The 27,977-nt window shown below is 32.5% G+C and overlaps 1 protein-coding gene across 1 annotated transcript in view; it reads right to left on the bottom strand.

Moving 5' to 3' along the window:
• FSTL5 (follistatin like 5) overlaps positions 1-27,977 on the bottom strand; it is a 1,020,077-nt gene that overhangs the window by 693,143 nt on the left and 298,957 nt on the right. Inside the window, exon 4 of the mRNA XM_074227423.1 lies at positions 18,507-18,755. Coding sequence (XP_074083524.1) covers positions 18,507-18,755 — 249 coding nt within the window. The remainder of the gene's footprint in view (positions 1-18,506; positions 18,756-27,977) is intronic.

Here is a 27,977-nt window from a genome sequence, read left to right as displayed (position 1 = left end):
TCACTAAATAGGGATTTAAAGTGCCTTGATTCACAATACTAAGAGAGAAAAAGTACCAAAGTGGTTTGTCTTCTTCTTACTGTCACGTAAACCATTTTAAGAAGCCACTATGAAGCACAAAATGTCTGCTGAAAGTGATTGTGCAGTTTTTATTACATCTGAATTTTTTAGAATGCAAAATTAATCATCGCTTTGATTAGAATATTGTCTTTAAAACTATTTTATTCATAATGTCATAATAATAACTTTAAAAGTGTTTTGCTACTTCTGCTTACTTTGTTTTGTATTAGGTAAAAAAAGTTCTTCCCAGTTTCATCTAAAATTGTCCATTTCATCATTTCTTATGGAATAATATTTCATTACATTCATATACAATACTTTTAGTCATATTCCAGTGGGAATATTGGTCATTAGCTTCCAAATTGCAGCAATCATGAGAGAACATAATAAATATGAAGTTTTCTTCTTTATTTGATTTCTTTGGGGGGGGTATAGGTCTGGCAGTGGTATGCTCTATCAAAGGGCATAGATATTATTGTACTGAAAGAGGCATCATTATAAGTTGCATTCTAGAATGTCTTGAACAATTCATAACCCATCCAATATTTGTCATTTTACTCTTTTGTTGTCCTTGAAAATCTGATAGACGTGAAGAAGATTATACAGAACTATTAATTCAATAAATATTTATTAATTGTCTGCTACAGGTAATACTACCTAGTGAGTAGAAGGCCAGTCTTGAAATCAAAAATAACCTTCATTTAAATCTTATCTCTGTCGGTCATAAGTAACCTAGTCTCTAAGTTACATGAATAATTCTGTAAGATCATAAATTACAATTAGGTATCAAACATTGCTGTAGAGGGTTTCCACATTGAAATGTACCTATATTGAAGGGCTCATGAATCCACACTAGAAATAAAGAAAAAAACAAACAAAAAAGAGAGAAAGAAGGAAGAAAATCAACAAAAATACATCCGAAAAGGAAATACAAAAGGAAATGAACTATTTGGACTTTGAGCCATCCCATGTTTTTCTCTCATTTGTTTCATTACCAATATGGTTAAATATGGTTGCATAAAGGTTTTCTTAAGGCATTTCTTCTTAACTCTGCTTCATATATTTTATTGTGATAGGAATTAAGAAATAAGCTGTATAGTCATTTTTTAAAACCCCAATAAGTAAAATTCAAAGAAGATTCAAACTTTAAAAGGTTGCAAAGAGATAAAATTGACAAGCTTCATTATTTTTTACTGAACTCTGCAACCAAGCAACATATATGGATCAAAGGCAATAAAAATGGATTTGAATTCCAGAGATATTTGTATTTGCATACTGTCTCTGAGTCTTACTGCCTATATGATTTTGGGTCAGTAATTTCCCTTCCATGAGTCTCAGTTTCCCCATCTGAAAATAGTAATAGAGCTCCCTTCTTGCCGGAAATTATAATCTTTAAGTATAATAGGAAAATTGGAGGGAGTATCAAATACCAATGAAATAACAGATTCTTAAAATATTGGGGATATTATGTCCAAAATATATTTTGTTTAAAATTTTTAAAATGTGCCTTGATTTTTTTTATCTTAAGGAATAGTTAAAAGAGAGCTAAGCTGACAAAATTCTTTTAACTATTGCAAGAATGAAAATAACTATTTTTTATAATAGTATTTTGAAGTTTACCAAGTACTTCACTAATGTTATCTGATTTACCTTACCTTGGAGATAGGTGCAGTTATTATCTTTCCTTCTCCCTGTCTTCTTAATCCATAGCACTTTGTTGATTCACCTAGACAGCGTGTGATCACTTGTGTTTCATCTAGTATATATGTATTTGAAGTTCCTTTGGGGATAGTTTCCCAAATATTCCAGGACTAAGAAGTAAAATGATTTGCCCAGTCTCATATAGCTAATGAGTCTTTGAGGCAGTCTCATTCAGATCTCTAAGGATAAGATACATCCCAAAAGGAAATACAAAAAGAAATGAAGGACTTAGATTCCACCTAGTTACCTCATCACAGAAAGAAAGGTTCTAACTCAGTATTTGCCTTTGCAAAACAAAGACTATCTAGATACAATAAGATGAGTTTTAATCATACTGAGTAATCTATTGTGATAATTTAAGCTATAGAAACTCCCAAATTTCCAACTTACTTCTATCAAGGCACTGAAAGACCTGCTTCTATCTAATAAAATTCAAAGGACCACAAAGGCAGGAGGACAAAGGGAATTTTGTTTGTTCTTTAAAGGCCAGAAGATACTCATAAAAGCAATTTCAAGAGACACTTTAACCCTGTTGAGATGATGAGTTTTGACATGGAAATGGCAACAAAAAAAGATGAATAGAAAGCTTTTCAGTGCCAAAGCTATAAAAGGAGTGGCCTGGGACCATAGGGAGCCAAAGGTTTTCATGAAATGATGGAGAAAGCCAAGTTTAAACCAAGCAGTTATTAAAAGTGTTACTCTCAAGTCCTGTTCCTGTTTCAGGGTGGCAGAGGTGACCCTTGGCTTCCTAAGGCAAGGTCAATGAAGAACAAGCCCAACAATGCCCCGACAGCTCTCTAGAACTGGTCTGGAAGTGCCTACCAGGTTAAAAGAAGGTTTTGAGTATGACATGGTAATAGATCCTGTATACCCTTTTCCAAAGACTTGCTTGGCTAATTTCTGAGCTGTCTTACTAAGATAGATGCAGAATGATTAATGTTTTAAATAAAGCAATCCAAGAAGGTCTTCTATTAAAATGTAGAGGGCATTCAATCTGTATTGGTTTATGGAATAATGACATCCAAGGAATCACAAAGTGTTACAACATTAAAATATTTAAGTTATTAGAACCTGAGCAATGTACTTAATATATTCTGGTATTATATTATTTTGAATCATAATTCAAATGATGTTTCCTTATGGTTTAATTGCATAAATATGTAATATTAATCATTTTTATATAGAGTTCTATTTTAGGTTTCATAAGAAGTTATATATCCAGTTTTTGGTTTTCTGTGCCTCTGGAATTATATTAATCCCAAAATATATCTTATAGTCAAATAGTTCTAAATGATCTTCTTCAGATAATACTTTCGATCTTCTGCCTTTAGACTTCTGTACATCCCCTACTAACCCATGCTTCTTAGAATCTCTAACTCCCTTCAATGCTAAGTTCAGGTGCCACTTCATCCAAGAAGCTCCTCCCCATTGTATATGTTTCCCCAAAGTCCAAATGTACTTTGTGTATTCCTTGTAAGCATTTTGTATTTATTCATTAATATGATGAGGCAGCTATATACCTCCTCCAAGAATTTAAGCTCTTTGAAAGTAATGATAGTGCAATTCTTGTATCCTCAGAGCACATTAGAGCATCTTAAAAAAGGGGTGATTAATAAATGTTTGTAGAAGCAAATTGAATTTAAACCACAGATATCATATGGCAAATAAAATAACAATGCTATCTACCTTTAAGAAGACACAGGTTCTTCTAATCACTAAGAGGTTTTTGAGGGACTTTCCCATTTAATTAATTTAAGTATCTGCAAATGATCACAAGATCCTTAAGATTCAATGAATTATATCTATCCTTCACACACAGAGGTTAAGCAACTGTTGTTAGTCAATTTGGAACTTTTCCAACTTCAATTGTTGTATGTACTTTAGAATCAAAGGAACAAAGAATTAAGAGCTGAAAAGGACATTAGAGCTAATCTAGTCTAATTCCATCATTTTATAGATGAGGAATCTAAGGTGTAAAGATGGTAAATGATTTGCACAAGGTCACATAGACAGTAAAGTGTAGGCCCAGGATCAAAGATATTTTCTATAACAGTTGATCTAAAAATTCTCACCCTCCTCCACTGTCCTAAGGTGACATTAAAATTCCTGGAAATATCCCAAAAGAAATTTGAAGTACATATACCAGGGGACAAATAAGTAATTATCTCTTCTTTGTAAAATCAACAAAGTGCTTTGGACTGATAGAATGGTGGGAAAGAATATTTATCCTAAAACTCATTATCTTTGCAAGTCAACATACATCTCCAGATAAAAGACCCTATCTGTTGTCACCACCATTTTTCCAGTCATGCAGGAATAAAACCTCAGAGGCTCCATTGAAGTTTCCCTCTCTCATATCCTCAAAATATCCAGCTGGTTGCAAAATTATTAATTCCATTTCTGTTATATTTCTTAAATTCAATCCTCTCCTCTTTTTTATAGCTCCATCATTTTAATTGACTTACTATTACCTATAGAAAAAATACAGACTCCCTAGTCTGATATTTAAGGTTCTTGACACCAACCTACCATTCCATATCCCACACCACTTCTCATCTTATCTAAAAGTCTTCTATCTCTTTGTATTTATGAAGGTCACTCTTACCTTCTAACACCCCTGGAATGCATTGTCTCCACATTCCTACTTGACCAAACCCTCTTATTTTGTGGACCAGTCTAAGAGTAACTTCATCATGAAGCCTTCTCTGATATCAGGAACCAAAAATATAATCAGAAAATGTGGGCAGCATGACAAAGAGACATGACCATCAGTAAGGAATATCTGGGTTCATATCTGGTTCTAAAAATTCACAGTTGGTATGATCCTGAGCAAATCACTTAAATTATATGTAGTTCAGTTTCCTCATCTGTAAAAGATGGTGATGATAAGGATATCATTTATAAGAGGTTGCTTTGAAAATCAAATAGCAAAATGTATAAAAATGTTTTGAAAACTTTGGAAAAAACCATGTAAATGTCTATTATTATTATTATTATTATTATTATTATTATTATTATTATTATTATTCCCCTTCCCTTTAATTTTGCTTAGAGGACTTTGTCTTAATTTCTCTTATGCCCTATTTGTATTTGAGTTCTATCATACTTCTTTGCATGCATTCTCTCCTTCTCCTAACGTTTTTATTGGGCCATGTTGATTCACATATACATATGATCAAGAGGCAGCATAGTGTAACAGAAAAATGATTTTTGAAAGCAGATTTATGAGACCTTAGCTAAGTCAAATAAACTTTTAGAAACCTAGGCAATCTTCTAAGATTATACCTTAATAGGAATGTACTCATCTCCATTCCTCATTTAGAAGTTTCCTATACAAATAAAATCAGAGGTCTAAATACTGTGAATGTATAAACATCTGCATAATTATTTATTCTATGATAAATATTCTAAGAATATTACCTAAAAAAGTAATTTTATACTAAAACTTATTTGACATGAAGGTGTAGGTGTTTTGAGTATTATAAAGTTAATCAAGCAGATGCAGTACTTATACTTTAAGTTAGAATTACTAAAATGTTCATACATGTTAATAAATTGTTTTTAGTTACTTTTCCCCTGATGTTTGAATAAAAAGAAATCTTATTTTGGAAAAATGAAGTCATTTCTGATAACACCTGTTTTTGCATGAGTTAGTCCAAATTATATTACCATTGGATATCAGAATATTAGTCATATACAAAAAACAAAGGAAGAGAAGCTTCATGATATTGAGTTCAAAGAATATGTTAATATTTATTTTGCATATTTTTTATAAAATGAATAAACACAATCTTTAAATATGTACTTTCTTAGGAGTAACTGTAACTCTTTTGAGTTACTATAAAAATCTTTGTAAAAATCCTGTCTAAAAAATTCCCTTGAAATTCACATTTTGTATAGTTTGGTCTTTCAAATAAAACTTTGATGGCTTCATGTTCCCAACAGCATTAGTACTCCTTTCATTTTTGAAAATTGCAACCAATCATTCTCTTCCATTAAAAGTCTTATTGATGTCCTCCTATAAATCACTTACAAGATTTTCATCCCTATAATTCAGCATGAACACATATGTACATATTATATGTATAATATATACACATTTGTATAGATATATGTGTATAATATATATATATATATACATACATGTATATGGCAGCTATTCTATAGGGATATACACACATAAATGTACATATTTGTATACTGAATATATGTGCATGCATAAATATATTTATATATGTAATTATATATGTATGTGTTCTTGCTGCAAAAAGAAAAGTAGAATATTGGATGAATTTAATAATACTAAATACATTAATAATATTGTATACAAATTAATTTGACTTTTCACAGTGTTTGTCTTTCATTTTCAAAGAAGACCACGACATCAGGAAGGTGATGTCATGATAAGCACATTAATTAGACTTGACTGAGAGGGTGCTATGCTAAATTACCAGATTCACTTTCTCCTCAGAGCCATCTAGGTCCAGTGGCCAGATATGGATCAGGACAATTGGACATGGTCCTTAATTCCAAGGATAAAGAGAAAGTGAAGGGGTGGGACACTAACATGTTAAATGGATCTTCTGTATCTAACTTGCAAGTGAAAAACAATAAAAAACAAATTAGCATGGCTAATTTAGGAGAGAATATCCATATTAATGAAATCATAGGTGCCAGAGAGTCCTTTGCACTAACTCAGTTAAAATAGACAGTATGGTTTTGAATCCACCTCAACCTAATGGAGAGGACAGAGGAGCACATTTTCAATCTACAATTGTCACAGGGGGTATTGTCCTTTCCTCTCAAATAGGAGGAATAGTTCAAATGAAAAATAGACTAACGATGAATTTTTCAATTCTATTTATATCTGTCAATAAGTGTGAAAACTCATTGTCAAGCTAAGTCCAAGAAAATTGGAGTTAGAATTTAAAACAAAACCATCTCTATTTCCATAGGCTTTATACATACAGATATATGAAGGGCCAGTACTTTCTTGGGAAACCTACTATGGGAATGGCCTTCATCAATGCAGACTGGCAAATCATCTGCATCATATCAAAATTTAAGAAGTTTATATATAGTCTTATAGAGTTTCTTGGGACACCAAGAGAGATTAATTTGGGTTTGGCCACACCTTACCATATTTCTCCAAAAATAGGCCCTAGCATGATTTTTCAGAATGCTGATAATATAAGCCCTACTCCAAAAATAAGCCCCAATTAAGATTGTCAATTAGATGTATCCATTTAGTGCTTCCATTGTACATACTCTGGACATAATTATAAAATAATAATATAAATGTATAATTAAATATAATCAATATTACTGACAATACTACATAAAATAAGTGATAATATAAATGCCTATATAAGCAGATGAAATCAAAACTTATTGTCAAATGACCAATCAGGAGTATGGACACAATGCATGAATAATGTATGCGCTTGATAATGTTTGGATGGAAAGAAAGCCCCACCTCTAATCATCACTAACAGCAAGAGAGATAAGAATTTACATGTTTCAGGCATTTATGTCCCTGAAACTGAAAAAAGCCTGCTGCACACAAACAGTTATAAGGTAGTGGGTCAATTTAATGCAGTCACTTGTTTTGCAAGGTGACCAGAGAGGTCTGTTAGTCTTGGATTCAGCCAGCACTCATGATACTAAATAAATGTGAAGAGAGGAAAAGATCAAATAATGATTCCCAGAGGAAAGACTGCCTATCTCCAGACTCTTGGTAATAAACAAGCCATTCAAGGATCATTTGTACATGGAAATCAATGAATACATTGAAAATAGAATGGAAGGAAATCAGCATGGAAACTTTGTGAAGAAGTTATGACTTGGGTGAAGAATTCATGGGGATAAATTCACTGACAGCTCTGTTGACAGGATGGTTCTATAGGTGCTGGAGTCTCAAGGAATTCAGGTAGGAATTTGGGGTTTGGAGAGTTATGACTATGTTTCAGAAGATGACATGACAATATTAGAATAATTGTAAATTTTGCACATGAATAAATGAAAAAATTTCAGATTGTAGATTGTTATACATAAAAAGACATCCTTTGCTAATAAGCCCTAATGCATCTTTTGAAGCAAAAATTAATATAATACCCAGTCTTATTTACAGGGAAATGCAGTATTTGCTAAAAAAAAAAAAAGTTGGGGGCTTTCTGACTTCATCACTGTCCCCTATCCAGGATACTCTACTAACTCTCAGGAAGTCATAAAGAGATTGAACAAAAATAATTTGATACGTGGTCAAAAATGTCTGCTCCCTTGATAGAGGTCATAAATAGTTATGCACTTCCCAATATGTACCATCTAGAGATAAATACTTGTACTCTATAGACAAATATTACTTATCAATCTAATAAATATTTTAATCATGTGAATGAGCTTTCAGAAAATAATTAAATATTGGGTGTACCAAAAATGCACTTCAATATTTCTGTATTCCAGTTGAGAATCTTCTTTTTGTCTTAATTTAATGTGTATCTTAACTTAAAATAGCAGAATTCATCCCTAAGTGAACAACATACTATTGAAAACATCTTTAATTTAAATAGGTATAAAGAATACCTTTATCAATGAAATAATAGATGCATTGAAGCACTTAAAATATAGATAAAAAGAGGAACATTGCCTAGATTCATTTAATATAAACACTACACTATATTAATAGTTTTAGGGAAACAATCCAAAATATATTATTTGTTAGAGTTTTAGTTTGCAACAATACATTGGCATAGTTATCTGGAAGATAACATGCAGTGAGCACACTTTGCACTCATCCTATTTATTTTTAGGAATTTGTGTGTCATTAATAAACCTTGAAAGGTTTTCCAAAAACACTATTTGATTTGAACAAATAAAAATGCAAAATGACTATGTAGGCTAATATAATCTCAATAAAAGGCAATGTTGCAGTGTTGATAAATGACTTAAGGGAAAAGAGTCAGGTTCAAGTATGGCTGGCTGCTGACCCTGTCTATAAATAAGACACTTTACCTTTTTCAGACCTTGGTTTTTTCATGTGTATAATGAGAAGGGTGGACTAAACAAATTTTAAACTACTTTACAATTCTTTATTTGTCATACTAGGTCTTGCCTCAGAAAAATGCTCCATGAACTTGAAAAATTCACCTATTTACTTAATATCATCAGTTAACTATAAGACTAAATTACAAGACTTACAGAGAATTATATAGATCAGGAGAGGGAATTTCCATATTAATGGTTCCCCCCCTTACAAGTCCAGAATAAATAGCAATAAATAAATAAATAGACAGAGATATCATTCACTTCATTTTTTTTCTGGGAACATCCAATTACCAACTAAATAAACCAAAAGTGTTTATTAATTGGATGAAAATTGATTACAAAAGGCAGTCACATGGTATCACATAGTTTCGAAATAACTAATGGAGAAACACAAGTGTACTGAAAATTGATGCACATAGAAAATTTTCTAAATTCTCAGTCTTCAGTAAGATAAAGAGACTTTGAAAATGTCATATTTGGCATGAGGAAATATGAGGAGGAAATAAAAGAGAAAGCAAGAGCATTTAGTAAGAGGTAATAAGCTTTACAATATTTGAAGAGCCTAACTTAAAGTAAAATGACAATTGTTTTATCTAATAAAGTCTTTTTGTTTTTCTGTCACATCCAATGCTGTATGAATTCTACAAAATATAACTAATGAGAGATTCCAACATCCTTAGCAACTCTGAAATTAAGTACAATCACTTTGCATTTGAAACTCAGAAAAAGCTACATCGTTAGATTTATAATACAAGGAAAGACAGCCTAAATATTTAAAACTCAAAGACAATATCTAAATATCCCAAATGGAAAACAAAAGTATATAAAACATAATAATCCACTCAATTTCAATTCCCCTGTGTATGAGAAATGATGATATTAAGACATTTAATCCAAAGGGCGATATTCCTTTTAAAGAAAAGGGAGATTGAGATAAAATCCCAACACAAAGAGAAAAATGTACTTAAAAGAAAAAAAAAATCTGAATCAGCTAGTCTGTGGGAGTCTACATATTATAGATTCCAATTGTCAAAACAACTCTAAAGAATAATAAAACCTCTACCAAATCACATTATGTCATTTAAGTATCATCAGCTATCTTCCAAAATCATTTTTCATCCAGATTTGACTTGAATATTTTGGATCAACATGATTAGCTTGATATAGTTTTTACTGTCCTAGAAAGCACACTAAATTTATTATTATTATATGGGTAGGAATTATGCCTCTCCCACTCATTGTATGGTTGTAGTAAACTCACTTAGCTGTTCCAATCCTCAATTTCCATATCTCAGAAATAGGGACAACAATCCTATATTGAAAGTCCCTAAGTCACAAGGTTTTAGTGAACTTAAGATGGTTTTGATATACATAAATTTTTGAATAACCTATTTTAATATTGTCATATTTAACCATAAGATATAATTATGTTAAAGTTGAAATGTGGGAGTTCTGGTCATATGCCTTCCTCCATATGGTGAAGACTGAATTTATGTTGATAAAAAGAACTAAGGTTTGGGAAAAGATATTTCTATGTAGTGCTCAAAATATCTAAAGGGAAAAATGACATTAAGTGTAAAATGTCAGTAAGTCAAAAACATTGTCAAGGGGAATTAACTTACAGGGAAGACCATTGAAAATTATCAAAGAATTATCATATATCTTTATTTCTGGCAAGAATTAAGATATTAGTAAAGTAGGAATCCCAATTCTGTCATTTTCTGTATGACTTTACACAAAATAAATCTTTATGGACTGTTTCTTCATTTATCAAATAAACTAACTGTTTGACTTAGTTCTGAGAGTATTTGTAAGAAACTAATGAGAAAATAAGTGAACCTTGGTTTCCTCATCTATAAAATAAATAATATAAGGATCTTTTCTAGATCTAAATGCAAATATTTTTCACTTGAAATTATCTTGAGATGGATTAAACTATTTAAATAGAAAGTTTTCTAATTATTGCAGATTATTGCTATGAGAATATCAGTGATATTGATGCTGAGAGTAAGATGTAGATTTCAATGAATGCAAAAGTTTCTTAGCTATTTGAAAGAGAAAAAGAATATGAAAGAAGGGAGAGAAGTGGTTTGGAGAGTAAATGGAATAATTATAGCAGATAAGAGAGAGGTTAGTATTATTCAACTCTTAGTTTTTTTTTTCTCTTCTATAAGCACAATAATATTCAGACTGTAACATTCAACTTAAAAAATGATTATTTTTTTTAATATCCAAGGTAAGTGACAGAATCAAAGGATTCAAAGCACCAAGACCAGATGCAGTATATAAATGGGAAATAAAGAATTTACTTAGACATTATCATCAAACTCCGAAAACACTATGGAGATATGTAAATAGCATACCAATTTATGTGGTATATGTTCTATTGTTATGTGGTATATGAACTATTGTTCTATTAGAAACCAGGAGGGATGAGAATTCAGAGAAGCCTGGAAGGATTCACATGAACTGATGTTGAGCAAGATGAGCAGAACCAGAAGAACATTGTACACCCTAACAGTAACATGGGGTTGATGATCAATCTTAATGGATTTGCTCATCAGTTCAACAATCAGGGGCAATTTTAGGGTATTTGTGATACAGAATACCATCTGTATCCAAAGAACGAATTGTGGAATTTAGACAAAGACCAGACTATTACCTTTAATTTTAAAAAAAAGTTATCTTTGGGGCAGGTAGGTGGCATAGTGGATAGAGCACCAGCCCTGGAGTCAGGAGTCCCTGAGTTCAAATCTGGCCTCAGACACCTAATAAGTAATTACCTAGCTGTGTGGCCTTGGGCAAGCCACTTAACCCCATTTGCCTTGTGAGAAAAAAAACTAAAAAGAAAGTTATTGCATAATTTTCCTATCACTTATATTTTATTTTTTCGTTTAGGATATGTTTTTTTTTTCTCAACACATTCAATTTTTATTAATGTATAGCATGGAAACAATGTAAAGACTATCAGACTGAGGGGGAGAGAAGCAAGATCAGGGGAAAAGTGTAAAATTCAATAAAAATAAAAATAAAAAAAGAAAATGGAAAAAATAATGTACCAATTTAAAATGGAGGTAAGGAAGTAAAACAATGGCTCTAAACTTGTGATTTCTTTGTAATTCTTTTAAGAAATATTTTATGAAAACTGAGAATATCAGCACAAATTCTTCAAGATCAAGTTATGGTAAATAAATTTTATTTCCTATCTAATCTTCCTATTTTAAGGTTCTCTCTGGAGAACCTTACCTAATTTCTTCAGCTGTTAAGAATTTTTGTTCTCAGATGGCATATAACTCAGTTTCATAACTTTTGAATGCAATTATCATGTAAAAAGTATAGGACAGTTATAGTTATTGGTTGTTTTTCATCTCCTAGATTCTAAGCTTATTGAGGCAAGAGAAATATAGCCTTTGTCTTTAAATGGTGCATTGCAGAAGAGATTTCCAAAGTAGGTGCTTAATAAATATTTGTTGTTGTTTGATTAGTTCCTATAAGATAAAATAGAATAAGGTAGAAAAATGGGATAAGGATGGGCTTATTACTGGAGTGAGATATAACTTATAGCGACCCATTATTCTCTATTAGTATACAGATATAGTAAACAAATCAAGAGGAATACCCCACATGTTTCATGGGAATCTTTTGTAGAATGTTTTGGAAAATACAGATACAGACATACACAGAGGAAAAATTACAGAAGAGAAGTATAAATGAGCTCCATATGGCATTACTGGAGAGGATCATAGATAACATAGATCCCTACAAATGTTGAAGTATTCATGAGTCATAAATTCTAGTAAAAATATTCACTTATTTCATATGACTTCATATGATTTCACAAAATAAAACCGCTGGAAGTCAGGATTCAAACATGCATAGGCCTCATTCTTTGGGTTACTAAATAAAGTCAAGGGTAATGAATAATGGTCTGGATTAGGTGGGAGTATTGTCTGTTTCCCAGAACTGCAACCCCTATTTGATTTTTCTGCACATCCAACAGTTATAAGTACAGTTGAGTCTGATAATAGCCAAAATTGATTGGAAAGAAAAGAGTGAACTTTTCCCTCCCCCCTCTAATTTTGAAAGTATTGCTTAGTTATGAATAAGGATCAACCAGAAAAAACACTCTCAAAATAAAACCCATTTTCTAGCTATCATTGACATTTACCCAGATATTAAAAGTATTACCAAGGGTCTTTTGACCCAAGTTTTTAAATGAGTTTTAGGAATTTTAGCTACAAGAACTTAAAACAAGCAAGCATATTATTAAGCACTATGCAATATTCTTAAGAGTTCTTCCTAGATGAGACAGAGCAGATGAAGCCAGATTTCTTTCAGATGACACATGCATTGTTTTAACAATCATATTTCCCAAGTTGTTATTGTTTGTGATGTGCATTTAAACACACAGAACATTTGCTTTTATGAGAGTTTTATTCTCTACTCAGTAAATGACAAGAGGATTTCCATTCAATTGACTTTCTCATAAAAGGTTTAATTCTCTATTCATTTTGGCAGTGCTTATATGTTCAATTTCTTACTACAGTTTATATCTCAACTCTGAGTAAGTAAATTATGTTTTGTATGACAGAGTGACCCTGTGTCAGGAAGAAAAGAAATTGTACTCATTAGAACTGAGGACATGGCTGGCAGTGGTTTAGACAGTCCTTAAGAGAAAATGACTCTAGGGGCAAATCTGTCTTATCGGAAAAAAATGAATGGCTAAGCATTATATAGAAATTGGATGCCTTATATTATGCTAAGCACCATCTCTGAGTACATGGTGCCAACAAGCACAGATGTTACCATATTCTGTCCTCTGTCTTATTCTGTTATTTCCTAATAAAAGAAGCATGAATAGTGGCATATTAGAAACTTTTTATGATGATGTGCATTTCGTGTCTTTCAGATAGAGTTCCAAAATCATTAATCCTTGAAGAAAATTCACATTAAACTCATTTTCCTATATTTATGATTCATCTAATACAATAATGTGTTGGAACCATTAATAGGGTGATAGAGATATATGAATGTATGAGGCCAAAATCTTCTTGGCTTAATCATATGAAAATTCAAAAAATGGAAATTCAGCTTAGTAAAAAACGTTTCTGGGGGAATCATTTTAAAAGTTCACACACACACACAAAATTACAATGCAATTACTAAATTCATTACCCTTCCACTTACAATGATAATAATAATAATAATAATAATAATAATAATAATAATAATAATAATATTTGTATATTGCTTACTATGTGCTAGACCCTGTGGCAACTGCTTTAACTCTGGCAGGTAAGTTTTATTATCTTCTTTATTTTATAGAAGAGGAAATAGATAAACAGAGCTTAAGTGACTTTTTCAGGGTCACTCAACTAGAAAAGATATAAGATTTGAACCCAGACCCAATGTCCTATTTACTGTCACACCTAGTGAAGTATTTTCATTCAGTAGCTTATACAAACACATCAACTAATGAATAAATAAGATTTAGTCCCTGATTCCAAAGGAGTAATCTTCTATATTTCATCTAAATATAGTAATGCCCTGAGTAATCAAAGATGGAGGGAGTTTGATTACCCAAGAATGTGTCATGCAACTATCTCTGACTAATAATATTGTTTGTCTTTCATTTTTGAAGAAGATCATGACTTCAGGGAGATAATGTCAAGTGAATTGGATTTGAGTGAGGGGTGCTGTGCTAAGTCACTTTCTCTTCTAGTGTCATCTGGGTCCAGTGGCCAGACATGAATCAGGATGATTGGAGATGGCCATGGATGTCAGGCAATCAGGGTAAGTGACCTGTCCAAGGTCACAAAGCTAGTAAGTGAACTCTCATTCTTCTGCATCCAAGGACAGAGTTCTATATGCTGCACCAACTAACAGTATTAAAACTCAAATCCCCTTAAAATCTGCAAAACACAGAGACTTAGTTTTCAGAGCTAAGCTGAGCTAGTTGCCTATGAGAACTACACTTATTCAGGAATATTATTTTTCTAGAATTAATCAGACTGATGAATTAAGATTTAAGTAAAGTTGGGGTACATATGTCTTCTCTGGTTCTGGATTTTTCCCTCTTCTTGTAATCATGAATTACTTCAGCAACTTTCAGAACATCTTGATTTATGTTTCAATATTGTATACTAAGGTTTTTTGTTACTGTTAAATTGTTTCAATTATGTTAGATTCTTCATGACCCCATTTGTGCTGTTCTTGGAGAAGATACTGGAGTGATTCACTATTTCCTTCTCCAGTTTATTTTACAGATGAGGAAAGTGAAGCAAACAGGGTTAAATGATTTTCCCAGGGTTACACAACTAGTAAGCATCTGGATTCCAATTTGAACCCAGGTCTTCCTGACTCCAAATTGGACACTTTATCTACTGTACCATGTGGTTGCTCAGTTGAGTAAAGTCCTAGAAAATACCTGAATGCACCCTAAGAAGACATTTAAACCATGAAGGTTTTCTTTAAATTCTATAGCATAGGGGCAGCTAGGTGGCACAGTAGATAGAACACCAGCCCTGGAGTCCAGAGGACCTGAGTTCAAATCCAGCCTCAGACACTTGATAATTACCTAGCTGGATAACTTGGGCAAGTCACTTAAAACCCATCGCCTTGCCAAAAAACAAAAACAAAAAAAACAAAAAAATGAGTTCTATGGCATAAAATCATTTATTCTTTATTTCCATTCCCATTTTTCCTTCCTCATAAATTTGATGGAATTCAAATGGAAATGATAACCATCCTGATATTCTTTTTTTTTATGTTTGGCAGATATTGTGTGGTTGGATAAAATGATCACATTCCTTATTCCTTATAGTGAAATAAAAAATAGTATGTGAGTATAATGACTAAAAGAATAGAAAACAAATTTTAGACTTTTTTAAGATCTGCAAATCCCTGAGAAATCATCCATTTTGTGAAGAATCAACATTTTGTGGTTTATAAAAAGAGAAAGAATTTCAAAGATATCTTAGGGCCAAAGAGTATACTAACTCAAAGTGAGAAACTATTGCTTTTAAATCTTAGAATCAGACATTCCCAATCATGGTTTTAAGAAGGGAATCAAGTAAGTATAACTCTGGTGGATACATTTCTCCTTAAACATTAGGTTTCTGCCCCAATTCAGAGAATTTCTACATTATGCAAAGTCATTTGATTGAAAAGTAGAACATTATGCTATTCCAATGCTTTGTCTACATGACACTCAACATCTGTAGGATTACAGATGCATTTGTTTGTCATCAGACAAATCTTCAGTATAAGCAGAGGATCTACAGTGAACAGAAGAGAAGATGGAAATCAATTACATAGTTTTCATTATCCTTAAATATCAGAGGAATGATTGAATTTCCACACCTTAAAAATGCAAAAAATAGGAAAGTGGTGTTCTAACTAGTTTCCTGGAAGGAAGTTGTTTCTTACTGAATTTAAAAACAATTTTAATAAAAGGGATGAATAAATTGAACTGAAATCTATCAGTATCCTCTTCGCACCACTAAATTAGAGTATAATCTTTAAAACTAAAATGACTTCTGCTCTTTGTATAAACAAGAGTTTTCATGAACAATTTTAAAATTTATTTGTTTCACCTTAATTCACTAAAGACCTGAAATTATTCTCATATTTTAACTTCCTTTAGGGCAATTGACTTATGTATTAGCTGGTTATGGAACACTATTTCTTTCACAATTAGAAAAGTTAATATAATTTTTCTGATATAGAAAAAAATACATTTCATTGAAATTGCCTATTTTGAAAATAATATGTTTATGATTTTTCTTTATATAGAACTCTGAGATGAAAAGGTTTATCACATCATCTTGGGTCCAAACTTACATTTCCATAGCTGTCTTTTAATTAAAAATGACAATCTACTTGTAAAAGCATAGGCTTCAATCATGTGAAGCCCATAGAAACTAAGATAGCCTTAGATGCTGAACTGAATCAATAGTTTGCGTGTCAAATTAAGCTATTCACTAATCATTCTAATTACTGAACAAAAGCTTTTTTGGTCTGATAATTTCCATTTTAATGATAACCAAACTGATGATTCGGCTTCACAGAGAAGCATTTGGTACTGAGATTTGTGATTTCCTTCTGTGTGGGAAACTTCCAGTATGGAAATGTCTTGCATCAATGCAGATTTCCAATATCCATGTAACTTTTAGTATCTGAGTATTAACTGCTTAGGACAGTTTGAGATTAAGGGATGGCCACAGTATGGGCCAGACTTCCATATCAAAGGTTAATCTCCTGTCTCCTATAGTATGATGACCTTTAAGCAAACCTTATGTTTTCCCTACATAATAATAACTTCAACTATGGCTTTGCAGAACTGAATTGAAAAAATTGGATTTATTGATAATTTCTGAATATCAATTTCTGGCACTGGTTTCTTTTAGTGACAATGAATTAAAGAAAATTAGTGCCAATTATATAAAACTTCATAAAAATTTTAAATTGTTTTACACTTAAGGATAAAAGTATTGAAGTCTCATCACCTTGCTCCTTTGAAGAACATTCTAGTAGGTATTATTGGATATATTAGGACCAGTTTGCACCTTGGGCAACTATTTCATGACCCATTTCATCGATGCGAGATAGTCCAAGGTACAAAGTATTGGGAAAAAAACAACAACACTGAATAGAAGCTAGTATGTTCATTGTACATGATATTTGCATGTTCAAAGTGTGATTTAGAAGTAGGAGACTGGATTGGGGCAGTTAAGAGTTAAAATACAAATTGAAGCCACCCCAAACTTTCCATATTGTTCTTTCTATGAACCCATGTCCACCAGTGAGACAAATTTTCTGAAACGACTTACACAGGACTATAACAGTGGTCAAGCAATTTCAAGACAGAATTCTTTAAAAAGACTCACATACTCATATTCATCAGTTGCTATATTATATTATATTCATAGGTTTTAGTAGCCTAGTGTAGTGAAGAGCTGGCCTTTTCAATGAAGAGCACATTGGTCATGTCTCTGGCATATATCAGCAGTATAAACCTAGCCAATTGCTAGCTTTCTCATTATCCTAGGACAGTCTTTCCAAGGTTCTAAATTGCAGAGAATTTCTGAACCATCATGGATCGAGAGTTTCATTATTAGGAAATTTCCTACTACATACATAGAGCCATTAAAATGAAATAGAATTATATTAAGGAAACCACAAGTCCAATATTATCCCTCTTCTATTCCTCTGAAAGTCTGTAGTATTAATTTCTTTTAGCTTCTTTATGCTTTTTAATCCTTGATAGAGGCCCAAAAGATATACTCATCACCACTTTTAATTGGTAGATGTTTTAATAAAACAGAATGGTCTTTTATTCTTTGATGTGATCTACTCATTCTCATGCAGACACGCTTTTGTTTAAATGGAATTATAAGCTCATAAATGTGTTGGAAGGGATTCTAGATGCTATCTAGACCAACCTCATAATTTTGCAAATGAAGAAATTAACTAAGGCCAAAAAAGTTTAAGTGACTTTCCCTAGGTCCCAAGATTCCCCAAGATCAGAGCTGAGATTTTAGCCTTTGTACTTGAGTTCAGAATCAATGTTATTTCCAACATGACTTGAGTTCTACTTATAGATACAAACACTTTTAGATTTCCATTTTAAGACCATCATGAATTTGCGAGAGATAATGAGAGTACCATAAGAGGCAAGAGATTGTTGTACTTGAGCTTACCTTTGAAGAAGCAATCTTCATTGTGAACTATGGTCACCTTCTGTTTTTTCAGGCAGGCAGCTCTATGAACTTCACAGTGGTTTTCATAAAATTCCCCATCTGACCCACACACAGGTTTGTAGTGAGGCTTGCAGTGGTCCATGCATGCACATTCAGCTTGCTCTGTCTCTCTACTAATGACACAGTGCCTTCCCAAGCCACAGTACTTATTTTCACAGGATACAAAGGGACCATCTTGATTAAGATACCCTGGAGAGAAAGAAAAAAGAATATAGTTAATATTTGTATAGATAAATAATAGATTTTTATCATTCTTAAAATAATTTTATGAAAATAATCATAGGCCATGAATCAAACAACATTCATATTGTAGGGGAATCAAGGTGCAAATGACATATTTAATCCAATGGCCTTTATTCTCATGTAGTGTGATATTTGTGATTCATTCAACTAGATTTGTCTATCCCCACTGTCAGTCCAGAAAGGGGGGGGGTCAAGGCTTCAAGCACCCATTACTATGTGGGGAAATTATATGAGGAAATTTGTATGAGCAGAGCCATATCTGAACAAAAGTTATTTTCCACAAACTCACCTTTAATCATTCACTATTAGAATTCCTTTCCCAAAGTTGAGATTAGTGAATCCCACTGTCATATACTTGATAGTTTTCATTCATAAATTTCCCTAAAAACCATGCACATATATGCATACATACAGACTATACTTCCTGAAGAACATTTAGATATATTATACATATTATCTATACACAGAAAAAGAAAAAAGAGGGTTTAGAAAGCTTCTTATATAAAAATCTATCATCAGGTTTGTCAATCTAGAAATTTTAGCTTTGAGAAGTTTCCTTGGTTATGTCCCAGTTTTATTTTACTTTTCCTCATCTTTTTTTTTTTTGAAAAGAAAAGAAAATGGAAATATAATTTCATTAGTAAAGAGAACTCTCTATGAACACTTCCTCTTTTAGTTCAGATCAGCAAGGGTCTTGTAATTTAAATTTAGAAAGTTGTTTGGTACTTAGATATGTATATTTGTGTGGATGTTCTAAACTTTCTCATCTCAGAAACCAAAGTACATAAAGGCTAAGAGTTGTATTTAATCCTCAAAATCTTAATGGTTTCTAATAATACAGTAAAACAACAATAAAAATAATAGCAAGTTTCCAAAAGTGCTTTAAGTCTATAATTTCTATTATATGTGTGGTGGCTAGGTGGTGCAGTGGATAAAGCATCAGCCCTGATGCAGGAGGGCATGTGTTCAAATCCAGACTCTGAAACTTAATAATTACCTAGCTATGTGATCTTGGGCAAGTCACTTAACCCCATTGTCTTGCAAAAAAAATGTATATTACATGCCTTATTTTCTTTGGATTTCACAAGTCAAGTTCATTATTTTATCCTCATACTTCATGACTGCTGACTTTTTTCATTCTTTGGGTACCTAATTTATTTTTATTCAATCAATTAAGCTTTATTAAATATCTTCTAGGTTTTGGGATCTATATTGTGCTAGAGATATAGAGAAAAATTAAGAAATAGTCCCTGCTGTTGAGGAATTTACATTCTATCATATTCTATTGAAGGAAAGAATACGTACAACAATAACAATAATAGCAAATAAATAGTCACATTTTTGGCATTTTTTTGGTTTTTCAAAACACTTTAAATACATTTTATCATTTGCTGCTCAATGCTACTGGTGGAAAGCATGGATGTTAATATCCCTTTTTCCCAAAAGAAGAATGTAAGACTAAGAGAGATTAAGTTAGTTTTCCAGAATCACTTAGCTAATAAGTTTTTCTGAGGGTAATTCAAATAAGTCTTTTTTTCTCAAAGTCTAAAATTTTCAGCAGTACGGTGTCTCATTCACATAAATATGTATGGGAGTAAGCAAATACAAATATAAAAAGAAAGTAAATATCAAATATTCAGTTGAAATGATCTGATGATTCTTGCTTATTATACTAAAACTACCACTACTTTAATTAATATACATTTTGAGGTCTAAGCGTGGATCTAGTTCCATATATTAAAGAAATCTTTTGAGGAAGAAAATGGCCAAAGAAAAAACATATGAAGTCACAAAGAGTCAGAAATAATTGAAACTCCTAAAAAAAATAGAAACATTTGGAAGATTGAAGTCAGATATTTCTAGGAAGATTTATTGACCTCTAAATTCCCTTTACATTCTTGATCTTTGATCCTATATTCAATAACATGTATCTTATAGCTCACATTTTAAATAACCCACAAGATAGAAGATATGACCTTAAAAATCAAACCTTGGAAATATGCTTAAATATATTGATAAACTATTGAAAGAATTAAAATTGAAAGAATTAAAAAATACTTCAATAAATTTTGCATAAATTGGATCAGATACTGGATCTTCATTAAACATAGAAAAAGTATAATTTAAGACTTGACCTTTGGAATGTGTTTAAATAACCTTAAGAGAATGGCAAAATGAGTCGGAATTTAACTTGTTGAACTATTATATGTTTAAATTACAATTCAAAGTCTTAAAGCTAGTGATTCAGGTAAAATGGTTGTATTAGGAAATTGGCCACTTTCTAGAAGTTAATGACCTGTTTTACACAAGACAGAAGCTGCATGTTGCAGGTAACTGTGCTACAATTAAAGAAAATGTAATTAATTCATATGCAATTCAAAAGGGGACTCATATTATGTAAATGAATGGCTAGAACATGTCCTTTTTGACAGTAATTGCCCATGACTAATGATAACCTGAGTTCAGAATGAGATTAAATCATTTTAATCTGATCATCATATCAAGGCATCAAGGTATACTTTTAACTATATTCAGTTCTCTTGCTCACTAAATGAATTGCAATCATCACCAAACATCCTCGTATAATTTAACTTGCATAAAATTATTGATTTTTCACAGCAAATTGTGCTATCAGGAGTTTTATGTATCTGTAGTTGTTATTCTGTACTTCACTGCAATGATTTCTTTAAGAAATAGAAAAAACTGAACTATCAAAACAAGTATAATAATAGAATATCAAATCAAAAAATAAAATATCCATGCTTTATTTTTTAACATGGCCTAATCATAATGATTATGCTTTATTCAAATAGCCTAGCAACATTCATAATAGCAGAGTGATATATACTGTACCTGAATTGATAGCTATCCAGTGATGAGTTCTACACATCCACAACATTCTCTTCAACTTTCTCTGCTGAGCCCTTTTCTGATTATCTTATTTCTTTTCAGACCACCACAATTACTCTTTCAATCACTTAGCTTCTCATTCTGTCATCCTCTATCCCTCAATATATATATATCCCAATATATTCCCCAATGATTTGCCAAATTTTGGCAACTCAACCTTCACAACACTTCTGACATTTGTGCCTTTCTCTTCCTTCTTAACAGTCACCATTTTAATCCAGGCCTGTGTCAGATCTCACTCCACTATTTAGTTACTGTAACGGACCTTCCTTTCAAATCTCTCATATATATTTGCCATATAGAAACCATAGTGATATTTGTAAAGTAGAGACCTGGCTTCCCCTATATAACAAGCACCCCTCACTTTCCTCTGGGAGCTCCTCATAACCTGTCATTCCAGCCTCCTTATAAATTATTGCCCTTAAGATTCTAAAAAGTTTAGGCATATTGGTCTCTTTATATAGTACATGCTCTTTCCTCTTACTATAACTTTTCTCAGACTGTCCCCACTCCATCTCACCTCATTCCCCCAAAACTCACTTCTCCATCTTTTCCTCATAGTATCCACAATCTTCTTCAAAGCTGAGTTCAAATGCTTTCTCTTGCATATGGCCTTTACAGATTTGCCCAGTCCTTGATACCTCCCTTTCAACTACACTTCTCCCTACCCACTCAAATTACCTTGTATTGTGTGTGTTACTTCCTCTTATTTGCCATTAGATTTATAAAGCAGACAACAGAAACATTGTATTAAAAGATGTAGATTAAAAATGCTTTCAAAATGTAAAATACTGGGGCGGCTAGGTGGCATAGTGGATAAAGCACAGGCCTTGGAGTCAAATCCGGTCTCAGACACTACCTAGCTGTGTGGCCTTGGACAAGCCACTTAACCCCATTTGCCTTGCAAAAAAAAAATGGAAAATACTGCTGACTTCATATTTCAAACACTCACACAACAACACACTGTTGTCATTTCTGTGTATTATATAATGTGCATCTAATCTGTGCAGATTGAATATAATTATCTATGCCTAGCTCTATAAGGACAAAGTCTATTGTTTTTTCACTTTGGTCAGTTGGTAACCATTTATTAAGCACCTACTACATTACCTACATTGTGAAAATAATTAAGGATACATAATATATAATAATATCTAATATAATATATACATAATATATGTGTAATATATATATATATATATATATATATACATATATGTGTATGTATATATTAAGGCCACCCTCTTAAGGAGCTCTAATGTGAGAAGCATTATGCAAGATATACACAAACACACATACACACACACACATTTGACAAAATGGAGATAAACTAAAGAGAGAAGGCATTAGTATTAAGGGCTATCAGGAAATGTTTCTTGCAGAAGCTGGGATTTTAGCTTAAGAATTTAACTAAAATGATGATAGTAGATAGAAATGAGGAATTAGAGAATTCCAGACATTGGAGACAATAAGTGAAAATCCCCGGAAACAGGAGAGACTATTGCTGAAAACAGTGGATTGCATTGTGGCCTAGAGTAGGTGGAAAAGCAGAAGGAGTAAAAAGACTGGGGAGGTTAGGAAGTGGCCAGAAGACTTTAAATGCCAAAGGACTTCATGTCTGATCCTGAATTGGACAAGGAGAAGGTCATGGATAATTGACTGCACTTTGTGCTTAACCATGGGTTTTTCTCACTTAGTATATATAAGTTTAATTGAATTACATTTATCTTCAGAAGACAGAAAGACACTAGGTCTAAAATCAAAGACTTTTCAATTTAGTTGGATCTATCAGAACTTGACTCCCAGGAGGTCCCAGGAGTAGGACTTTAATGAAGGATTGTCACAAACCAAATGAGAGGGTATGTTTCAGTCCCTTTCTTTTCAGAGTTGCTACCCCTATGTGTGATAATGGAAAAAGAAAGTGACACTCTACATAGGATGTTTCTAGTTGACAGAGCTTGCCTGAATTCTCATGCATCCATCCTTTTGACACTAAGTACTTTTATGATCAGTGTTAATACAAAGGGATAAAACTCAATGACTCCTGTTTTCACTGGGTGTAGTTGAAGATATTTTTGGTGTTTATTTTCTTTTTGTTGCTTGAAATAAATATAGTCCTTCTATAATAAAAAAAAATAAAAGTTACTTTGCCTGAAAAATATGCTTCCTTTTGATGTTCCGTTAAAATTAGCTAGGTTAGTTTTCACAAAGAATAAATATATTGTCCTTGAAATTATGTTAAAAACAACTCTCTAGCTTGGTAGGACTTCAAAGCACTCCAGTTCTAATGGGTAGTAGGGTTTGTAGAAGCTCTCCTCTATACCATGATAAAGCCCCAAAACAAAACCTGGGAGACAGAAGTGTTATATAGATTTTCTGTCAATGTACAAATTAAGACACCTGTTCGCTGAACCTTTTTCTTCAATCTTCCCCTTCAGTCTTCCAGAGGAGTCTGGATTCTTCCCTGGGGTCTCTGAATTCTGATAAGTGAATGAGTTTTGATCCCATCTTGCCCAGAACCCAGTCTCCTTGTCACTGCTTGAGCATTTTCTAATTATTCTGTCACCACCCTCTCTAATACCTCTTAATTGGAAATGACACAGATCAGGGCTTGATTTGTTCTTTTGTTGATTGCCTGTACTTAAGAAAATGATGAAGAAAATGTTAACAATTGAGTTCAACTTTAATACTTTCCTAATCATTGGCACTACAGAAGATCATAATTTGAGACAACTTTTTCAACTCTGGAAAGCTCACCCTGTGACCTGTGCTTGTCTAATTGATAAGTGCACTCACAAAATTCACTATTATAATCAGGTCCAGTCATGCTTCACATTCTACCTATCACTTATCATCTCCACTGCTGGCCTCTCCCCTCCATAATCACACTTTTCCCTAATGTATTCTATTTCACTTAGTGATTAGGATTTTAATGAAGGATTACTACAAACCAAATGAGAGGATAGTTTCAGAACCTATCTCTCTTTTTGGAGTTGCTACCCCCACGTGTGATGATGGAAATAGAGAGTGACACTCTATGTACGATGTTTCTAGTTGATAAAGCTTGCCTGAGTTCTCATGCTTTCATCCTTTTTTGACATTAATTATCTCTAACCCTTTGGCTGACCTCCAGTATTACATCTTTAACTACCTACTTTATATCTTATACTGGTTGTCCTGTTCATATCTTAAACTCAATACATTCCAAACTCCCCCCCTCCCCAAATTCTCAGTCCCCTTTCCAAACTTTCCAGTTACTATTGTGAGTGCCATCATCCTTTCATTTACTAGGTCTTATCCTCTACTCCTTACTCCTTCCATACCTAACCTGTTGCCTCAGCTTGCTCATTTTCCCTTGGTTGCATCTCTCAAATATATCCCTTTTTCGTCCTTTGACACTGCTATTGCCCTGGTAGCAGGCCCTCCTCACTTCACACCTGGACTATTGAAATATCTTGCTGGTTGATCTTGCTTCAGGTATTCTGTTTGAACCTCTACTCAATTCTCAAAATAATATTCCTAAAGTGCAGATCTGACCATGTCACCCTTCAATTCATTAAACTTCAGTGGCTCCCTGAATAACCTCTGTGATAAAACAAAAAATTCCTTATTAGGAGTTTTTGGAGTCTGCAACAAGACACTCAATCTTCTGACTTCCATCATTTTCATTGGCTATTGCTATTTCTGAAATACTCTCCCTTCTCATCTCTCCTTTCTGGCTTCCTTCAAGTCTAGCTAAAAAATTCAAATTTTTATAGGAAGTTTCAATCCCTCTTAATTCTAGTACTTTCCCTCTTTTGAATATTTGTAATTTTTCATATAAATATATATAAATGAATGTATAGATACATATATGCATGTATAGTAACATATATATGTGTATATATATAATATATATAATATATATATATATATATATATATATATATATATATATATAGTTTGTACATAATTATTTTCATGTTGAATCCTCTTTTACAGTGTAAGCTCCTCAAGGGAAGAATTCTTACTTTCTTTGCATCCCTAAGTGCTTAAGACCAGTTTACATTTGAAAATGTTTATTGAATGAATGAATTTAAAGTACAGATGATGTCCTTCATTTTTCACAGCTTTTGATATTCTCTTTAACAGTGAAAGGATCACAGTTTCTCCTAAAATATAGATATTTGAAATCATCGTATTTCAAATTTTAAATTCGAAATTGGTTTTTATAAAAGGTATTAAGTTTATCTTCCATAGTTTAAAATAATCTCTAGCTCTATATACTAATTATACTAATTCAATACTTCATAACGCATTTATAGACTTATTATAAGTACTATTGGATTTAGAAAAGTTAGGTTCTTTGTCACTTACTGCCTTGGACAAATCACATAACTGCACTGGATCTAAGTTCATCTAGAAAATTAAAGGGTTGGTTTTAAGGCTTCTTTCATTTCTAAATTTTATGTTTTTTTTAATTTTTGACATCTAATTTATTTTCTGTCTTATTAAACATATCAACAAGTTTCTAATTGTAATGAAGATAGTGACAGTTACCCTCTGAAGTGGGTAAAATCCGTCTTCTTATTCATTTTTCTTTTAAAGAGCAACAAAAGTATTCCATAAAATTCTTTAGAATAGAGGGAATCTAATTTTTATCTTAATAGCCCCAGAAAAATAGTACTTCACAAATGCTTACTGTGCATGTGTGTTGAAAATTCTTCATGATGCACAAATATATTTATTTATTTAGAGGTGACATGGCAGAGTTTGGAAGATGGATTCGAGTGATACCTTAAAAGCTAGTAGTAAAGCTCTTAGGGCACAAACAAGTCATAAATGAGTTCCTAAACAGTGACAGTAAAGGCACTTTCCACGTGAAGGAGTTTTTTACATTGAGGAAATCACATATATGATCACCCAAAATGGAGTGAACTCATAACCCTCTCCCCACAAATATAATTTTTATTATAACTGAAGATTTTTCAGTGTCTTGCTGTTCAATTAACCCTTCTTGGAAATAAAAGGATGAGATTTTATGATCACCATTTCTTTCTACCAATCAATCGAGTGCATCTGTTATATTTTCTAGTAAATTATACTAAGGTATTCTCACTGATGAAAGTTGCTAGGAGGAAAAAATATTTTGATAATATCAGTTGACATCAAGGTTCCCAACTGCTGAGCCTTCAGAGGGAGGAGAACTGGGAAGGAAGAGAGGAGGAACTGAAAAAGAAAAATCATGTCCCATGTGGGATCTTTGTCTTAAAGGTCACATAATATGGTCAATGGGATCTGCTTTTAAGTTTTCCCCTTCACTGATTTCATGCCCTTCTTCATTAATTAGTAACATAACACTTCAGTGGAAAGGCAATGATACTCTGGCATTGCATTAGCTATGAATCCCAGACCACCCAACTTCTTGAAATAAGCAATCTAAAATAGCATATGCCTTTGTGGAGCTGCACAAATTCTAATTCACCTATGTTAAAGAGAAGTTAGAAGTTGAATGGATAGCATTTAATGGAAATTTTTTGCTTTTAATTAGAATTCTTCTGTTGATTTTTTTTCTCCACCTTTTTCTCTTATTAAAAATATTCATTTCTGTGACTGTAATTACTATCTGAAAGGAAATTGGGTTATCCTAGGGAAAGTGAACAAGAAGGTATCCTATTCTTTGAGTCACTGATAAATGATATTTGGTTTTCAAATTGATTATATTTCAATAGTCACATGCTGGGGAAACTCTCAGTCTGACAGTCCATTTTAGCCCAATCTTATCTAATAACAGAAGGAAACACTCAACACAATTGTTAAAGGTCTTAGATGGGCATATTGCACTGAAGCTTGTGTGAGTATTGGAAATGTTAATTCAAACTGCCATTTGCCTTGGTGTCTGCAAGAGTATGAAGAGTCTTCTTAAGTTTGACAGTGGGTAGGGTGAGACAGGGTCGATCTAATAAAAGACTGAGTGAACATTTACATCAGATTTCCAGATGTAGGTAGCAAAATTTCACCTTCAAAATATATTGGAGTCATTGACAACCCAAAATGGGTAATTAACATAAAATTGGAAGATTAATTGTTCAATTAATCTGTTTGAGATTTTATTTGATACATTCCAGAACTGAAGCATTTATTTGTATGCTGGGTGCACTTGAAAATTTTACAGATGACATTTAGGTACCCACACATTAAATAAAATGTGCCCTTTAGCTTCTTTCCCAGAATGCTCACAAGCAAGCATTACAAAGCTCTCTGTTTATCCCAAGTTCT

The sequence above is a fragment of the Macrotis lagotis genome, chromosome 3, assembly GCF_037893015.1.
Source record: "Macrotis lagotis isolate mMagLag1 chromosome 3, bilby.v1.9.chrom.fasta, whole genome shotgun sequence".
Lineage (NCBI taxonomy): Eukaryota > Metazoa > Chordata > Mammalia > Peramelemorphia > Peramelidae > Macrotis > Macrotis lagotis.
This window is presented reverse-complemented; position numbering and strand designations above follow the sequence as displayed.